The following is a 19245-nucleotide window of genomic DNA, read 5'->3' as shown; positions in this document are numbered from 1 at the left end:
TTTGAGTAACGCCCTCACTAAGCAATGCCTCCAATATAATTTCCCAGTGTGCCTTGCCTTTTCGAGTGAATGAATTGTAGTTACCACCCATGACTGTATTTGTTAATGGCATGAGACATGCTTACTGACATTTTCTGTCCTGTGGCCTACACCAAGTGAGTTCCTAGGCGAATGTGATCATTATAATTAAAGTCTTTATGACTATACATCACATATTTCATGAGGCCATATTTTGAGACCTATCTTTAACCTAATGCAGTGGCTTGAAAATCATGGTTTACACATTAGGCCTGGAAGAAAGGTTGAAAAAATCCAATATCTTTCCCAGAATTCCCAGAATTTCAATAAAAACTGGTTGAAGGATTTCCAGGAATCTTCCAAAAAGGATTTCTGGAAAACCTGCATAGGAAATCTACCAGCGTTTTGTAACTCTACCTGCAAATCACTGGTTTGCAAAGTGATGTGTAATTCCTATTGGAATCCAAGCTGAGTTAGGACAGCCAACAGTTTCATTTTATTCACCATCAATCTGCATTCATAATGACTGCCAGGTTTGGGAACAGTGGGAGGAGCCATTTAAATAGGAACAACCATTTCAGGAAAGGGTGCAAAAATTCTAACTAAATTACTGGATTAGTTTAGAAAAGGTTATGTTATTTATCTTTGTGTAGCATAAGATGAATCAATCAATCACTCAATGTACATGCAAAAACTGTTTTTTTTAACAATTCCAAGAAATCGACCTGCAGGGCATGGTGGGAAAAAAAGTGAATTTGTTATCATAACTTAAACAAATAGAGTTCATGTGACTTCTTATTTAGTTTTTAGTCAGTACCACAAACATTTTAAGTAATAATGACTTCAGTTGAGTTTGAGTTGAATTTACTAGAACTATATGAGTTAAAATTGGAGTAAAAAATGTATTGGCGCTGCCAGTGATATGTATTTGAGTAATCCGTGGCTTTTGCTGCTTGAAACAACTTGCAGTAGGCTAAGAAACAAAATAAAAATAAACAAAACTCTCAAAATATGTTGGATTACAGTTTTCACATTTTATTCAACTGATAATGTGATCAATAAATAAGGTTTAATATTATAGTAAACGACATCTGGATATACAGTCTGGTTGATATAAAATACAAATGTGCAATTTGAATTGGAAGAACGAAAATGAAAAACTGAAAACATTTCTGGTTTATAAAATAAAAGCACAACCCTTTTGTTTATTAAATCACATAGCCTTGTTGTAGTGACTGTTGTGCCAGCATCCATGGCGTCCAACTGAAAACAAAGTGACATTCTTTAGACAAGGGCTGTTTTCCCAACTGTCTGTTGGAAATTGTTCGTCTGTTGTTTTTGTTTTTGCGCTTTCTTGGTGGTTATATTGCCTATCCGGTTATTTTGTACTAATATTTTGGGTTCAGATAATGTCCCTCCCTGGTTCAAACCGGTTTTGTCAACCTATACTGCACAACAGCCTCTACAATACTCCACCAGTATGTCATAGTCTAACATGTTTGAGGAATGGATAACTAGCTTATTTCTGGTTTCCAAAAAAAAAGTGGTTTGTTGAATAGTGTTTGGTGTCCATTATTTGATTTTAGTTTGAGGCTTTTAGTCCATGCTGGGTTTCTTTGTGCCTTCTTAAATCGACTTTTCTCTGGAATCCCTTGCCGCAGAGGTCGCATCCGAACGGTTTGAAGCCCGTGTGTTTCCGGCTGTGCGTTATGAGGTTGGAGCTCTGGCTGAACGCTTTCCCACACACCTGGCATTTGTGCGGCTTCTCACCTGTATGACAAAATGTACACATTAACCGTCATGTCACCTTTAATAGCCAAACCAAATAGGCAAGCAAGCTGTTTTTATTTGTATTGTACCCGGTCTTCAGGAAAAAATGCAGGTCAATTAGGCTTGACTTCTCACCATTAGCCGCATTGGGTGGCCGTTTACGCAATGAACATATTTAGTGTTGCATCGAGGTATGTTTACTAATACACTACAATTTCTGAAGTATACTTGCCTGTGTGGATGAATGTGTGTTTCTTCATGTCTGATTTCTGGTGGAACCTCTTCCCGCAATACTGGCATGGGTACGGCCGCGTATCAGAGTGGATGAGGAGGTGCGTGGAGAGAGTCGACGACCTTTTGAAGCTTTTACCACAGATTTTGCAATCAAAACTTCTTTCCTGTGGAAGTATATAAGCAAATATTAGTCTAAATCTGACATATATCCTATATTGCTTGTTTGCGTTGAATAATCAGTGACAAACGAGACGAGAATAGTCTAGATTCTAGAATGGTCACCTGAGAGTGCACAACTTTATGTTGCTCGAGGCTGACAGCATGTCCGAAGGTTTTGCCACATATATCACAACCATAGGGCCTCGTGCCACTGTGTGATCTGCGAACGTGAACCTCCAACCCATGGGGAGTCGAAAACACCTGCAGAGTTGTTTGAAATTCGTGAGGGTGATGGTGGCAGGTTGATAAAGATAGTGAGCATTATGCCGGAAAAAGTGTGTCCACAACCACAAATCTCAAAGCAAGTCATCGCAAGCATAAGATGTTTCAATCCTCTACATTTGCATATCTTATCTTACCTTGCTGCATTTGATGCACTTGTAGGAACCATTCAGAATGAGCCGTGAGCAGAGGTCAGACTCAGCCTTGATTTCTGAGCTTTTCCCCTGCAGGTTCCCTTCCGAGTACAACCCAACCCCGGGGGCGGTGGCTCTATCGAACAAACAGGCAGTGGCCCTGTAATCACTATAATTTTCAGGTACAGGGCTTCCCTCAAAGAGGGTCGGTTCGATGGCCCGGTCACCATAGTAACCCAGAGCCGGGCTCCGGTCCAGGTCCATGGGATGGTGGTGCTGGTGGTGGAGACTTTGCTGGACCAGGTGCCGAATGTCAGAACCAGAGTAGCTGTTCCACGCATAGGGCCGGAATGGAACAGCAAAGGGTTGTGTCTCGTCCACCGAGGGAGACAGGGATTTATCGGAATCTACTGTTGAGTTGCAAATAAATAGAATTGATTAGCGCGCTGTTCTTAACTCAGGATGGAGACAGGCAAACAGGATGTCCCGTCATCAAAATTGTGAAATTGCAATCACAAACGTTCAGTTCAAAGTATGCTCATGTTGATTTTCGATGTGATATGTCTGATGAGGATTGTTTAACTTAGCCTATGCAATATGAGGCTTTCACAAAACATCAAATTACTTTTCAAATATTTGTTTTTCGATAAAAGTATGAAGAGGATCATTGCGTCTGCTACTATCTCCCATTTTCAGGTATCTAAAGGCCTACATTTTAATGCACCACAGACTAGATCTCTACCTGGTGATGCTGAGGGCGATGGAGGCCGCCAGAAGTCTTCATAATCCGAGACTGGACCACACACACTGTCCCCACAGCTGAGCGGGGACTTGGAGAAATCAGCCGTGTCAGCCAGGTGAGAGTCCGGGGAGAACCCACCGATGGCATCGCCGCCAGTCAAGGCATCCAAGTCCTCTGGAATCTTACTATTCTCTGTTTTAATTACAACGAGCAGTAGCCTAATTAAAGTAATCTTAGTTTACCAGTATAACGACAAAAATACAACTTTGATAACGGATAGCCTAACACTTTTATTTAATTATTCTAAGAAGACAAAATTTAAATAACGTTAAATAATAGCCTAGAAATGTCAGCACAATTATATGTTATTAAGAATAACGATAGAATTTGCAAATTCATTCTACTGAGCTCAACGTAACTATCAAAATAAGGTAAACATTCAGATTTGGATACAGGATAAGCCTACATGGGCTATATATCTCTGTGAATTAACAGCTAGACTTTAAATTATAAATCATAGTCTTATATTTATAATATATTGCAGGTTCTTTTGAATGAAACCATGCCTCACAATATAGCCTAATAATTAGTACAAAAAGACAAATAAAAGTGTATATTTATACCAATATAATTAGGCTACAGAAAAACGAATGAGGTTGTGCATTTGTAGGAAATATGTGCACCTCACACAACATCCAGACATTAACATGGAGATAGCATCCACATACCTGCACATATATGAGCTAAGATAGTGTCCAGTCGATTGTAGTCATCTTCTAAGGAGCGGGGCTGGTGGTAGCTGTGCGCCTTCTTACTTTTCACCAAGAAGGACCGAGGCATTTTCACTCTCCTTGTTCGACCTTTGCTAATATCCAAAATCACTGGCGATCCAACAGCGATCTGCTCCTCTGTTTCTGGGATGCGGTGCTGCTGTTTTATTCCTGAAAAGATTAGAAGACTATTGGTGGACAATGTGTGGTCGGTCAACTTTAAGAGAGTTCTAACTGAGGATGAAGCATGCGCACACGCCCTCTCCCGTCTGCCAGGTGTTGTGGGGACCTTTTAGGGACAGGTGCCTAGGCTAGAGGAAACTCCTCCTCAGTTTGCTGCCGCTCGGGGGGGCTATGATTGGTCCGCCTCCAGAACCAACTGCTCTCCAGGCAGCTACAGCTCACGGATCAGCCTGTATCTCTACTGGGGGAATTACAACCCACATCAATCAGGATAAGTGATACACTGCTTTATCAATGTGTTACTTAATCCCTCCCTATCCCTAGCTGCAGTACAGGACAGGGGAGAGCGGAAACGCGGTACGCAGCACCAGGGTGCCAGTCAGTCAGGGTTGCTATGGACCGTGCCACACGCTCGTCATCATGAGACATGTAGAATGTGCTTGATAATGATACAGGATCCATATATTACCGTCATCGATTGCACATGAATGAGAATGAGAATCAGAGAATAGTAGGCGAAGTATAAACGTGGATGTGACCAAATAGTCACGTCACAGAATAGCCCATCACTGGTTTATAATATAGGCTATAGCATTTTGTAGAATGAAGAAATGCTGTAAAAAGACTCATGCATGATAACACCGCATCGGTATTGAATTGTTTTGCGTCCTTCACAAGTGTATTTTCAACCATCAATTTGGTCGGTGTCTCCATACACACAGGTTAAATTTGATGACTGCAGACAACTGCACACGTCTGCCTGCGGTGCCACCGGAGTTTCGTATTTCCTGCATTATTATAATATGCTCAGTGAGTAAACAGATACGTCTGTTCCCTGTCTGCACAGTGGGACCGCGGATTACCTGTTCTACCCCAATTACGCACAGAACAATAAGGCATGCAGCGAGCGCATTCAGCTGGAGCTCACACGCCAGACAACCAGTGGGACCGAGACTATCTGTGTGTCACATTTAGAACGTTTCAACCAGCCGCTGGCCCGTGCCATTCAGAATAATTGAAATTGTTGTATTAGTGTAGTGAAAATACATAATTTCAATGTCCATACATGACAGACCTATTCATTTGATAAACATTTCACATTCGACAGGTGAACTTATTAACAAACAAAACATATGTATAGGCCAGTATTGTCTTTGAAATTACGTAGACGTAATACGACAATGTAATTCAATTAGTAAGAACAAATAAAGAAAAACTAAATAGCAATGTTGGTACGATTTGCTGGGCCTATAGCAGATACCATTTAGGCTACAGAGACTAAATAATTGATTAGGCCTATTCGTTTATGAACTTTGAAGTGAGACAATAAAGTGGTGACAGCAATAGACTTAAAACATTTAATAGTCACTCATTTTTGTTTAACACCAGGCTCATATGACATAGCATGTTTTCAGTTCATTCTCTGTCAGTTAATGCAGAAGTATTCTATCAGGCGCAGGAAGGCAGGCAGGTCCTCCAGACCATGATACAGTAGAAAAAACACCAGTGACTTGCAGGAAATCAAAGCGCCATATGCCCTCTGTCGATTACAAACATCACCGCTGCATCCGGACCTTGCATTGGGTTGGAGGAGATAAGACAGGCTACGGATAAAAACACAAGATACACTGACGCGAGTTAACCATTGCCCAAATTGTGGTGCAATTTGACTTTGTCTTTCACATAGCAGCCTAGAAAATCTATTGAACTCATCAAACCACAAACGTTATTTGAAATGCTTAGCATAATCCAAGCAAATCATGAAGGTAGAAGTACATTAGCCTATTTCAATGGAAAAACGTTGAATGCAATTAAATATAGACTTCTAATTGAACATAATAGCATAATAGAGTTGAGGTTATTAAATCTGATAGGCCACCCAAAATCTTATGAATGCCCTTGGAAACACCGATGCAAGGCCTATCAGTTGTTGTTGTTTGTTTATATGAATAAACATACATTATGAGGCCATTTATCATAATTCAGCAGCAGGCCTATACATTCAATGCTTTGTAGTTAAATCTCTTTCCACAATGGGAGCAGTGGTAGGTTTTATCCCCTCCCGAGTGTGTCCTGTCATGCCTAGTCAGGCCCCCCAACTTGGTTAAACTCCTTCCACACAATCGGTAGAGCGTTTCTTGTGTGTCGGTAGAGCGTTTCTTGTGTGTGTCCCCATTCAAACTAAATAACCAGTCATCTAATTTATTTGTTTTACCTCTATGCACAGTTTATGAAACAGGTCCTTGGTGTATTTTTCCAGATGTTTGTAATTAGGGGTTATCAGCTGTTTTATGTGCACAAGGTTTTCTGTAATAGGCACATTTTATTTACCCTATGGAGTAGGGTACAAACAAATATAATTGCTGAAATATTTCTAATTACTAGGCTAACTTCTTTGTTTTTAAAATACGAATGGTTTTAAAAACAAGTGTTTGCCTATTGAAATGTTCAATATAATCCCAAAATTGAAGGATTGAATCAATGACACTAGCTAGGTTTCCATCCAACTGACGACAGATTTCCATGCAAATATTCACAAATCCACATAAAAACTATATTAGCATTTTCCCACCACACTAAATAAAATAGGGGTTCAAAAAGGTTTCTTGTAAGCTCCTCAAAGTTTTTCGAAGAACCTTAGGCAGATATGTGTTTCCATCAAATGTAGGCTACTTGTTGCGAATAAAAGGCTGTGAGTGATGTAGTGCACTTAAAAATACCCTTTGAGATTAAATTCCCAGCACATTTTTAACACTAGTGATTTTTCTACTGAGCTTTCTTACCAACATTTTTATTAGCCGCAACACAATCTCACACTGAATTTGGGGAAATATGTACAAAAAGTATTTCAGCAGATTTTGTGCATTTTTGTGTGGCTTAATTAGCATGAAAAGACACATTTTTTTGTGTGATTTCTTTCATAGGAAAATAATTTTTGGGGGGAAAACTTCGGAACAATCTTTTGAAAGTTGTTAGAACAATGCATGATGGGCAATGGTGTTCTACACTGCCTTTTTTTGTGTGCCCCAAATGTATTTATATATAAAAACAAACATGCTAACAACCCAACATTGTCAATCAACCAGGTTGTCACCAAAATAATTATAATAATAGTAGCCTACGTTGTTCTTGTTGTTTTTTATTAATGCCAAAACTGTTTTCTATGCTTGTTTTCACTTAATTTTTTATTTTATTTAACATGGCAAGTCAGTTAAGAACAAATTCTTATTTTCAATGACGGCCTAGGAACAGTGGGTTAACTGCCTTGTTCAGGGGCAGAACGACAGATTTTGACCTTGTCAGCTTAAAAAGGGTGTATTTACAACCTATGGGGCATAAGGTGTTAGGAATAGGGGTATAGGAGAGTCTGAAATGAATTATATACCCTAACCTTAAGCTATGTTCAACGTCAGCAGCAATGTTCAGCGAGAAATGCTCAATCTGAAGTCATTCGGCTACGGGTTTCACAGCCCTATAAAATGATACAAGTTATATCACCTTAAAAGGGGTTTATTTACAACCTCTGGGGTATAAGATGTTAGGATTAGTGGTATAGGAGAGTTTGAAATGAATTAAATACACTAACCCTAAGCTATGTTCAATTTCAGCAGCAATGTCCAGTGAGAGATGTTCAGTCTGAAGCAATTTGACTATGTGGTTCACAGACCTATAATAACAATAATACAAGTTATATCAGCATAATTAAAAACCTCTACTGGATCAGTGTCCCGAAATTTGGACAGTAGCTGCTAAATATGTGACATTTGACTAGAATGGCTTTGTAAAGAAAAGCCAACTTTCCGGAACATAGACATGTCTTATATGGTTGATTGTTAATCTAACTGCAGTGTCTAATTTACAGTAGCTATTACAGCAAACAAATACCATGCTATTGTTTGAGGATAGTGCACAACAATAAAACACTTTTATCAAGGCAACTGGTTTGATTCACCTCTGACGGTATATAATGTACTTAAATTCAGTAATCTTGCTCTGATTTGTCACCCTGAGGGTCCCAGAGATAAAATGTAGTGTAGTTTTGCTCTATAAAATCAATTTCTATATCCTAACATGATCCATGTTGAATAGAGTGTTTTGCATGAATTCCGACTCTTTCAACAAAACAATCTATGAAATCTAAACAGCTAAACTTTTTTTCAACCAGTCAAGTTCGGTTTCTGTGCAATCCTCAGACACTGTAGAAGGCAACCAAACCTTGTTACATCATTCAACATTGGGGATACCTAGTCAGTTGTACAACTGAACGCCTTCAACTGAAATGTGTCTTCCGCATTTAACCCAACCCCTCTAAATCAGAGAGGTGCGGGGGGCTGTCATAATCGACATCCACATCTTCGGCGCCTGGGGAACAGTGGGTTATAAAAACCTCTTAGGGAAAGCCCCCTTTTTTTGAATTTTCGCCTAAAATGACATACCCAAATCTAACTGCCTGTAGCTCAGGCCCTGAAGCAAGGATATGCATATTCTTGTTACCATTTGAAAGGAAACACTTTGAAGTTTGTGTAAATGTGAATTGAATGTAGGAGAATATAACACAATAGATCTGGTAGAAGAAAATACAAAGAAAAAAAACAAACGTTATTTTGTATTTTTTTTCTACCACCATATTTGAAATGCAACAGAAAGGTCCCAGATCTAGCATCACTCTGGTTGTAATTCCGATGGTGTCCACAAAAGGGCAGCAGTGTGTGTGCAAAGTTTCAGACTGATAACTTGAAGTATGAGCAAGCTACATGACATTTAGTGTGAAGTCACCCAGGTACATTTGGGCAAATTGTGAAGGACACATTTACATTTACATTACATTTTTCTGCAAGAATATCGTCAAATCTGTATACTTGGACTTTGATTTAGCTTTTTCAGTATTAGTAGCCATATTGTAAGTTCAACATTTGCAAAACACCCAGTTTTCATCACTTCATAACTCTCCATATTCTTGCAATTGTTGTCCAAAAGGAGATGGCTTGCTGTCGCACAAGATTAGCAGCAAAATTGTGCGACAGATACGGGGTTTATGCATACTCCCGTAAAGCCCAGCTCATTGGCTATCTAGCTAGCTTTGTTTGACCCCGAATGGTGCTTATTTGACAAAGTTATAGTCAATCAAGTGAAGACCGCCCTTGTCATCAGCGTGCCCTATAGGATATACTACACTCCTAATGATATATTGAAGTCTGGTTACGTTCTAGGATCTCTGAGGAATAAATACGAATGTAATTTGGCTGGTTGAAACAACGTTTAGGGTTAGACTTTCACAGATTCCTTTCTTTGCAAATTGAACGAGTAGAAATACAAAATCGATCGTGCACGCTACATGGACCTTTTTAGGATATGAACAATTATTTTATCTAACAAAATGACACTTCATGTTTTCTCTGGGACCCTTGGGATGATAAATCAGAGCAAGATTTCAAAATGTAAGTACACATTTCACCTTCAGAGGTGAATTTATCAAACCTATCGCGGTGAAAAAAGTGTTCTGTTGTTTGGAGCTCTCCTCAAACAATAGCATGACATTTTTTCGCGGTAATAGCTACTGTAAATTGGACAGTGCAGTTATATTAACAAGAATTTACGCTTTCAGTTGATATAAGACACTTATATGTACCGACATTTGTTGTTTCTCTAAAATCTGCGATCGTGACACACGGCGCTGCATGTTTTACAACTGCCCTGTGACGGGACACCTATCCCTAAAAAGTTTTTAACTGCTGTGCTCAGAATAACAGATTTTTAACTTGTCAGCTCGGGGATTCAATCCTGGCCCAACACTCTAACCACTAGGCTACCTGCCACCCCCTATTGGCTACACAACACATCTATTAGCCCACGAAGGACAGACATCATTACGCACCACCTATCATTTTGAAACATAGCTAGCTAGATAGCCAATGTGCTGGGCTTTACATAAGTATGTGATGGCCCTTTGAAGGAGTAATGTCCATTGTCCTATGGCTGTGCGCAATGCAATTCATTCTCCATTTAAAATCTACGGTACACAGGAGAGTTAACGTTACGCAGCGCTGGCTTTCTTCTACAAAGTTTTCTCAAAACTTAAAAAGTACAACATGGCTACAAAACGTATAAACGCTAAATTGAACTTCAAGTACACACATTTGGATGAGATTATTTCAGAAATTGACCGGGTGTCACGTCCTGACCCTTGTAAGAGGTCATTTGCCATAGTAGAGTGGTCAGGGCGTGACAGGTGGTTGTTTTGGGTGGTTTTGGGTTTTCTGTTTATATGTGGGGGTTTTCTAGATTTCTATTTCTATGTTTTGTTTTCTATGTTTTGGCCGGGTGTGGTTTCCAATCAGAGGCAGGTATCTTTCGTTGTCTCTGATTGGAAGCCATACTTAGGCAGCCTGTTTTCCTTTGGGTTTTGTGGGTACTTGTTTTCTGTTTTGTTCCTTGTAACCTGACGGAACTGTTGACGGTCATTTTTATTGTTTTGATTTAGTGTTTTCATGAAAGTAAAATATGAGCACTTTACACGCCGCGCCTTGGTCCCCTTTGTACGACCCTCGTTACAGAACTACCCACCATGACTGGATCAAGCGGCGTGCCCAGGCAGAGATGGACACCTGGTCACACATGGAATGGATGGAGAGGAGAAACTGGACTTGGGGGCAAGTCATTGACAGATATCGGAGCCTACCGGGGAAGAACGAGAGGCAGCCCCAAAAACATTTTTTGGGGGGCACACGGGTAGTTTGGCTGGGCCAGGGGTGAGCCCTGAGCCAACTCCCCGTGCTTATTGTGGTAAGCATGTGCCTGCCTCTCACACTCTCAGTCCGGAATGCCTCCATAATCCAGTGCCTGCTCCTCGCGCTCTCCCTCCAGTGCGCCTCCAGAATCCAGGAAGTCCGGTGCCTGCTTCCCACACTCTCCCTCCAGTTCGCCTCAATAGCCCAGTAAGGCCGGTGCCTGCTTTGAGCACGCGGTCCTCAGTGCGTCTCCCCAGTCCGGTGAGACCGGTTCCAGCTCCCCGTAGGAAGCCTCCAGTGATGATCAATGGTCCAAAGCCTCCAGTGATAATCCATGGCACGAAGCCTCCAGTGATGATCCATGGCCAGGAGCATGTAGGGATGATCCATGGCACAAAGCCTCCAGTGATAATCCATGGCGCGGAACCAGTAGTGAGGATCCACAGCTCGGAGCCTCCAGCAACGCTCCTCAGCCCGGAGCCTCCAGCGACGCTCCCCAGCCTGGAGCCTTCAGCGGCGGCCCGCAGCCCGGAGCCTTCAGCGGCGGCCCGCAGCCCAGATCCTCCAGCGGCGGCCCGCAGCCCAGATCCTCCAGCAGCGGCCTGCAGCCCGGATCCTCCAGCGGTGGTCTACAGCACAGAGCTTCCGGTAAGGATCTACAGTCCGATTCCTCCGATAATGATCCACAGGCCAGGGTTACAGAAGCGGAGGGATCTGCGGGCGGAACGGGGTTACGCCCTGAGCCGGAGCCACCTCCGTTGCTGGAGGATCGGAGGGAGAGGAAGGGTCTGGGTGTAGCACATGAGCCGCCATAGACGTTTGTCACCCTCCCTTCCCTCCCTTTGTGTTTGGGGTTGTTTTTGTTGTTTTTTGTTTAGGTGCAGTTGGGGTCTGCACCTTTGGGGGGGGGGGGGTACTGTCACATCCTGACCCTTGTAAGAGGTCATTTGCCATAGTAGAGTGGTCAGGGCGTGACAGGTGGTTGTTTTGGGTGGTTTTGGGTTTTCTGTTTATATGTGGGTTTTTTCTAGATTTCTATTTCTATGTTTTGTTTTCTATGTTTTGGCCGGGTATGGTTTCCAATCAGAGGCAGGTGTCTTTTGTTGTCTCTGATTGGAAGCCATACTTAGGCAGCCTGTTTTCCTTTGGGTTTTGTGGGTAGTTGTTTTCTTTTTTGTTCCTTGTAACCTGACGGAACTGTTGACGGTCATTTTTATTGTTTTGATTTAGTGTTTTCATTAAAGTAAAATATGAGCACTTTACACGCCGCGCCTTGGTCCCCTTTGTACGACCCTCGTTACACCGGGAGAGTGACACGAGGAGTTCTGCACGCAAGAAAGATTGGAAGGATAAGGTAACGTTCCTTTTTTAGATCAGTAAGTAAAATACGTTTTTTGATTCTCATGCTAAACCAGGTGTTTAAATGGTTGCATATTCATTTAAGATATTTGTATTTGATTTCTATATATGTATATATAATATATAGACCTGAGGCATACAATATATTAGTATAGTCTATGCGTCTTATTGCCTATTGATCCACATATTTCATTACAGTGATTGTGTTCCCAATACTCTATGTAATATATACACTACCGTTCAAAAGTTTGGGGCCACTTAGAAATGTCCTTGTTTTTGAAAGAAAAGCACATTTCTGTCCATTAAAATAACATCAATTTGATCAGAAATACAGTGTAGACATTGGTAATGTTGTATATTACTATTGTAGCTGGAATATCTACATAGGCGTACAGAGGCCCATTATCAGCAACCATCACTCCTGTGTTCCAATGGCACGTTGTGTTAGCTAATCCAAGTTTATATTACAGGCTCAAAATGGCTAGAAACAAAGACCTTTCTTCTGAAACTCATCAGTCTATTCTTGTTTCCCGAGAAATGAAGGCTATTCCATGCGAGAAATTGCCAAGAAACTGAAGATCTCGTACAAAGCTGTGTACTATTCCCTTCATAGAACAGCACAAACTGCCTCTAACCAGAATAGAAAGAGGAGTGGGAGGCCCTGGTGCACAACTGAGCAAGAGGACAAGTACATTAGAGTGTCTAGTTTGAGAAACAGACGCCTCACAAGTCCTCAACTGGCGGAATCATTAAATAGTACCTGCAAAACACCAGTCTCAATGTCAACAGTGAAGAAGCGACTCCGGAATGCTGGCCTTCTAGGCAGAGTTCCTCTGTCCAGTGGTTGTGTTCTTTTGCCCATCTTAATCTTTTTTTTTATTGACCGGTCTGAGACATGGCTTTTTCTTTGCAACTCTGCCTAGAAGGCCAGCATCCCGGAGACGCCTCTTCACTGTTGACATTGAGACTGGTGTTTTGCGGGTACTATTTAATGAAGCTGCCAGTTGAGGACCTGTGAGGCGTCTGTTTCTCAAACTAGACATTCTAATGTACTTGTCCTTTTGGCTCAGTTGTGCACTGGGGCCTCCCACACTTTTTTCTATTCTGGGAAGAGCCAGTTTGCGCTGTTCTGTGAAGGGGTAGTACAGTGTTGTATGAGATCTTCAGTTTCTTGGCAATTTCTCACATGGAATAGCCTTCATTTCTCAGAACAAGACTAGACTGACAAGTTTCAGAAGAAAGTGCTTTGTTTCTAGCCATTTTTAGCCTGTAATCGAACCCACAAATGTAGATGCTCCAGATACTCAACTAGTCTAAAGACCATTTTTATTGCTTCTTTAATCAGAACAACAGTTTTCAGCTGTGCTAACATAATTGCAAAAGGGTTTTCTAATGATCAACTAGCCTTTTAAAATGATATACTTGGATTAGCTAACACAACGCGCCATTGGAACACAGGAGTGATGGTTGCTGATAATGGGCCTCTGTACGCCTATGTAGATATTCCATAAAAAATCTGCTGTTTCCAGCTACAATAGTCATTTATAACATTTACAACGTCTACACTGTATTTCTGATCAATTTGAGTGTTATTTTAATGGACAAAAAAATTGCTTTTCATTCAAAAACAAGGACATTTCTAAGTGACCCCAAACTTTTGAAGTGTATATGCTTCTAGATATGTGTTGTGTATTTGATGTATTGATGCAGTGCTCACCCCCCTGCAAAAATAAATGTTAAATAAAATAAGTAATAGTAAACTTGAGTTCTAACTGATTTGTTTGTTGTTTTGTACCTCAATAATGGTAGAGAGTAAGTTGACCTGTGGGAGCCAACTTAGAAGACACCACATTAAAGTACTCCATCCCCCACTCATTCAAATGTAGGAACTGGCTTCTCCAGTCTGACCCCTCTGCTGTCTCTGGCTCCACACCCACCCGGCCCTCTAGAGGTGTGAAGGTTAGTACCTTTTATGTAGGGAGGCTAATGATTCATCATGTATGACATTCCTGGTGTGTGTAAACTTTAATTGTTTATTGCCATAGCATTTTCTTTATGTTCTCTATAGTTATGTACTTGGAAATGTATCAATTGACCAATTCAGCCTCTTGGGTACATTTTGGGCAAATTTGTGAAGGACACCTGGGAGACTTGATACAAAATATTATGTAGAGTTCTCATTCTTGAATGTATCAAACTTTACACACAGACTGCTGTCTTCTTGTGGACAACATCTAACTTACACCCATCTTCCTAGAAAATGTAAGGCCTTACTTTTGCATTTCAAAAATGATGCATAAATAAATATAGAAAATGCATGTTTTTTTGTTTGTTTTATCTTTTACCAGATCTAATGTGTTATATTATCCTACATGAATTGCACATTTCCACAAACTTCAAAGTGTTTATTTTCAAATGGTATCAATAATATGCATATCCTTGCTTCAGGTCCTGAGCTACAGGCAGTTAGATTTGGGTATGTCATTTTAGGCAGAAATTGAGATGAAGGGTCCGATCCTTAAGACGTATTAAAAAGGGTTTATTTACAAACTATGGGGTATAAGATGTTAGGAATAGTGGCATAGGAGAGTCTGAAATTAATTAAATACCATAACCCTAAGCTATGTTCAATGTCAACCCTTTTTATATCGAATCTTCCATTCCTCTCAAAAATTTTAGAAAAAGCTGTTGCGCAGCAACTCACTGCCTTCCTGAAGACAAAAAATGTACACGAAACGCTTCAGTCTGGTTTTAGACCCCATCATAGCACTGAGACTGCACTTGTGAAGGTGGTAAATTACCTTTTAATGATGTCAGACTGAGGTTCTGCGTCTGTCCTCATGCTCCTAGATCTTAGTGCTGCTTTTGATACCATCGATCACCACATTCTTTTGGAGAGATTGGAAACCCAAATTGGTCTACATGGACAAGTTCTGGCCTGGTTTAGGTCTTATCTGTCGGAAAGATATCAGTTTGTCTCTGTGAATGGTTTGTCCTCTGACTAATCAACTGTAAATTTCGGTGTTCCTCAAGGTTCCGTTTTAGGACCACTATTGTTTTCACTATATATTTTACCTCTTGGGGATGTCATTCAAAAACATAATGTTAAATTTCACTGCTATGCGGATGACACACAGCTGTACATTTGAATGAAACATGGTGAAGCCCCAAAATTGCCCCCGCTAGAAGCCTGTGTCTCAGACATAAGGAAGTGGATGGCTGCAAACTTTCTACTCTTAAACTCGGACAAAACAGAGATGCTTGTTCTAGGTCCCAAGAAACAAAGAGATCTTCTGTTGAATCTGACAATTAATCTGGATGGTTGTACAGTCGTCTCAAATAAAACTGTGAAGGACCTCGACGTTACTCTGGACCCTGATCTCTCTTTTGAAGAACATATCAAGACTGTTTCAAGGACAGCTTTTTTCCATCTACGTAACATCGCAAAAATCAGAAACTTTCTGTCCAAAAATGACGCAGAAAAATTAATCCACGCCTTTGTTACTTCTAGGTTGGACTACTGCAATGCTCTACTTTCCGGCTACCCGGATAAAGCACTAAATAAACTTCAGTTAGTGCTAAATACGGCTGCTAGAATCCTGACTAGAACCAAAATATTTGATAATATTACTCCAGTGCTAGCCTCCCTACACTGGCTTCCTGTTAAGGCAAGGGCTGATTTCAAGGTTTAACTGCTAACCTACAAAGCATTACATGGGCTTGCTCCTACCTATCTTTCCGATTTGGTCCTGCCGTACATACCTACACGTACGCTATGGTCACAAGACGCGGGCCTCCTAATTGTTCCTAGAATTTCTAAGCAAACAGCTGGAGGCAGGGCTTTCTCCTATAGAGCTCCATTTTTATGGAATAGTCTGCCTACCCATGTGAGAGACGCAGACTCAGTCTCAACCTTTAAGTCTTTACTGAAGACATATCTCTTCAGTAGGTCCTATGATTAAGTGTAGTCTGGCCCAGGGGTGTGAAGGTGAACGGAAAGGCTGGAGCAACGAACCGCCCTTGCTGTCTCTGCCTGGCCGGTTTCCCCTCTTTCCACTGGGATTCTCTGCCTCTACCCCTATTACGGGGTGTGAGTCACTGGCTTACTGGTGTTCTTCCATGCCGTCCCTGGGAGGGGTGCGTCACTTGAGTGGGTTGAGTCACTGACGTGGTCTTCCTGTCTGGGTTGGTGCCCCCCCTTGGGCTGTGCCGTGGCGGAGATCTTTGTGGGCTATACTCGGCCTTGTCCCGGGATGGTATGTTGGTGGTTGGAGATATCCCTCCAGTGGTGTGGAGGCTGTGCTTTGGCAAAGTGGGTGGGGTTATATCCTACCTGTTTGGCCCTGTCCGGGGGTTTCATCGGATGGGGCCACAGTGTCTCCTGACCCCTCCTGTCTCAGCCTCCAGTATTTATGCTGCAGTAGTTTGTGTCGGGGGGCTAGGGTCAGTCTGTCACATCTGGAATATTTCTCTTGTCTTTTCCGGTGTCCTGTGTGAATTTAAATATGCTCTCTCTAATTCTCTCTTTCTCTTTCTTTCTTTCTCTCTCTCGTAGGACCTGAGCCCTAGAACCATGCTTCAGGACTACCTGGCTTGATGACTCCTTGCTGTCCCCAGTTCACCTGGCCGTGCTGCTGCTCCAGTTCCAACTGTTCTGCCTGCAGCTATGGAACCCTGACCTGTTCACCGGACGTGCTGCCTGTCCCAGACCTGCTGGAACCCTGACCTATTCACCGGACGTGCTACCTGTCCCAGACCTGCTGTTTTCAACTCTCTAGAGACAGCAGGAGCGGTAGAGATACTCTCAAAGATTGGCTATGAAAAAGACAACTGACACTTACTCTTGTGTTACTGACTTGTTGCACCCTTGACAACTACTATGATTATTATTATTTGACAATGCTGGTCATTTATGAACATTTGAACATCTAGGCCATGTGCTGTTATAATCTCCACCCGGCACAGCCAGAAGAGGACTGGCCACCCCTCATAGCCTGGTTCCTCTCTAGGTTTCTTCCTAGGTGTTGGCCTTTCTAGGGAGTTTTTCCTAGCCACCGTGCTTCTACACCTGCATTGCTTGCTGTTTGGGGTTTTAGGCTGGGTTTCTGTACAGCACTTTGAGATATCAGCTGATGTAAGAAGGGCTATATAAATAAATTTGATTTGAACAGAAATTTCCAGTGAGAAATGTTCAGTCTGAAGCCATTCGGCTATGGGTTTCACAGCCCTATAATAAAACAAGTTATATCACCTTACAAATAGTTTATTTACAACCTCTGGGGTATAACATGTTGGGCAAAGTGGTATAGGAGAGTTTGACATATAACCCCTAACTTGACTTCAGTCTTCACCAATGAGAACCAAGAGGTGCCTAGCTTCGTCCATCATGACTGGGAAAGGCCTCGATTCTAGGCCGTAGAAAATCCTACATCCAACTCATTAGATCAGAACAGGACGGATCAACAGTGATTCATATTGCTGGTTTGCATCCTAAAAAATGATATTTTTGCTGCATAACAGACTTACATGATTTGTCTACCCATATGATGTGGGTCATTGTCAGGTTATTTGATATATAACTCCATTGTTGTAATAACACTTTAAACAGGCAGTTTGTAAATGTGTAGAATGTGTTGGGTTTGGGTCAACACTGGTAAGTTAACATATGTAAATGACACAGTAACAGAGGATTTTCTTCTGAATAACTGGTCAGGGCATAGCACTTTCCATTCAGCTTCAGGCTACTTTGATGTAATGCTTGATCACACCTGTAGTGACTATTTCTATCCATCATGCCCATTGTTGCTTATCCATTGATCACTAGATATATCAATGTAATTACACCCAACACAATGTTGAAAAACAGAATGTTTCCCACCACTAGATCACATAACTAGACGTGAGCTGGACGTGATCCCAACGCTGCCACCAGTGTAACGGAAGAAAGTGAAAGCTGCAACAGGGAATCCAAGCAGGGCTCTTACGTGGCAAAGTGAGCTCTAACGGCTGTTGCCATGAAAGCCTAGTAGGCCTCTGGGCTGACATATGCCTTGTTACAATAGCCTAAGAGTATAACATGATTGACACGATCTTAATAATCATCATGAAATGGCCTTGGTAAGTGTAAGTCAACATAATTCATGATCTTACATGAACCTGTTTAACTGCATTGATATTGCTTAATTGATCACAGTCCAGACTCCTTATAGTTGCAAATACCATGCAGTTACACCAGGGGAATTTAAACCAAACATACTTTTTCTTTGCAGGTCCTTGTTTCCCCACATTTATTGATGAATTAATTTCCCATCATGAAAATGTATCCCCATTCCCCAATCAAATATCAACACCACAACAACAAAAAACTAGACAAATACAGTTTTTACAACATGGTTGATTAACAATATTGGGTTGTTAACACGTTTGTTTTTTTATATAAATGTGGGACACAAAAAAAATGCAGCGTCCAAAATGCATTACAGCACTAACTTTCAGAAGATTGTTCCAAAATGTTCCCCCAAAAATGTATTTTCCTATGAATTAAGTGGCACAAAAATGTGTGTATTTTCCTAAAAATTAAGTTACACAAAAATGTTTTATCTTCACACGAATTAAGCCACACAAAAAAAGCACAAAATCTGCATAAATATTTTTGCTACATAGTTGCACAAACTGAGTGTGAGATTGTGTTGCAAACCTATAAAGTGAGTAGGCCCACGCTGGTATTCGCTCGTGCGTTCTAGCCAACAGCTCAAAGATACAGTGCGGGTATAGCCTGCATGACGCGATTATTTTTATTTGTCAAATGGCAGCCTAACATCTATGATCATGCCACCAGAATAAGACCCTCGACATTTATTGGAAAG

At 41.3% G+C, this 19245-nt stretch overlaps 1 protein-coding gene across 3 annotated transcripts in view; it reads right to left on the bottom strand.

The window, feature by feature from the left end:
- Window positions 1–1030: 1030 nt before the first annotated feature.
- Window positions 1031–19245, bottom strand: part of LOC115192335 (zinc finger protein Gfi-1-like) — a 20048-nt gene continuing 1833 nt past the window's right edge. For 2 of the 3 annotated variants that reach the window (XM_029750711.1, XM_029750713.1), the window contains exons 2-7: window positions 4068–4280; window positions 3340–3531; window positions 2601–3007; window positions 2305–2442; window positions 2021–2186; window positions 1031–1788 (exon numbers count right to left, since the gene is read on the bottom strand). In XM_029750711.1, coding sequence (XP_029606571.1) covers window positions 1601–1788; window positions 2021–2186; window positions 2305–2442; window positions 2601–3007; window positions 3340–3531; window positions 4068–4179 — 1203 coding nt within the window. In that variant the 5' untranslated portion in view covers window positions 4180–4280 and the 3' untranslated portion in view covers window positions 1031–1600. Of the gene's footprint in view, window positions 1789–2020; window positions 2187–2304; window positions 2443–2600; window positions 3008–3339; window positions 3532–4067; window positions 7465–19245 lie in introns of those variants that run through there. The other variant, XM_029750712.1, reaches the window with a different exon arrangement.

The sequence above is a fragment of the Salmo trutta genome, chromosome 4 (assembly GCF_901001165.1).
Source record: "Salmo trutta chromosome 4, fSalTru1.1, whole genome shotgun sequence".
In the NCBI taxonomy this organism is placed as follows: Eukaryota; Metazoa; Chordata; class Actinopteri; order Salmoniformes; family Salmonidae; genus Salmo; species Salmo trutta.
The sequence above is the reverse complement of the archived record's forward strand: the minus strand, read 5'-3'. Positions and strand labels throughout refer to the sequence as shown.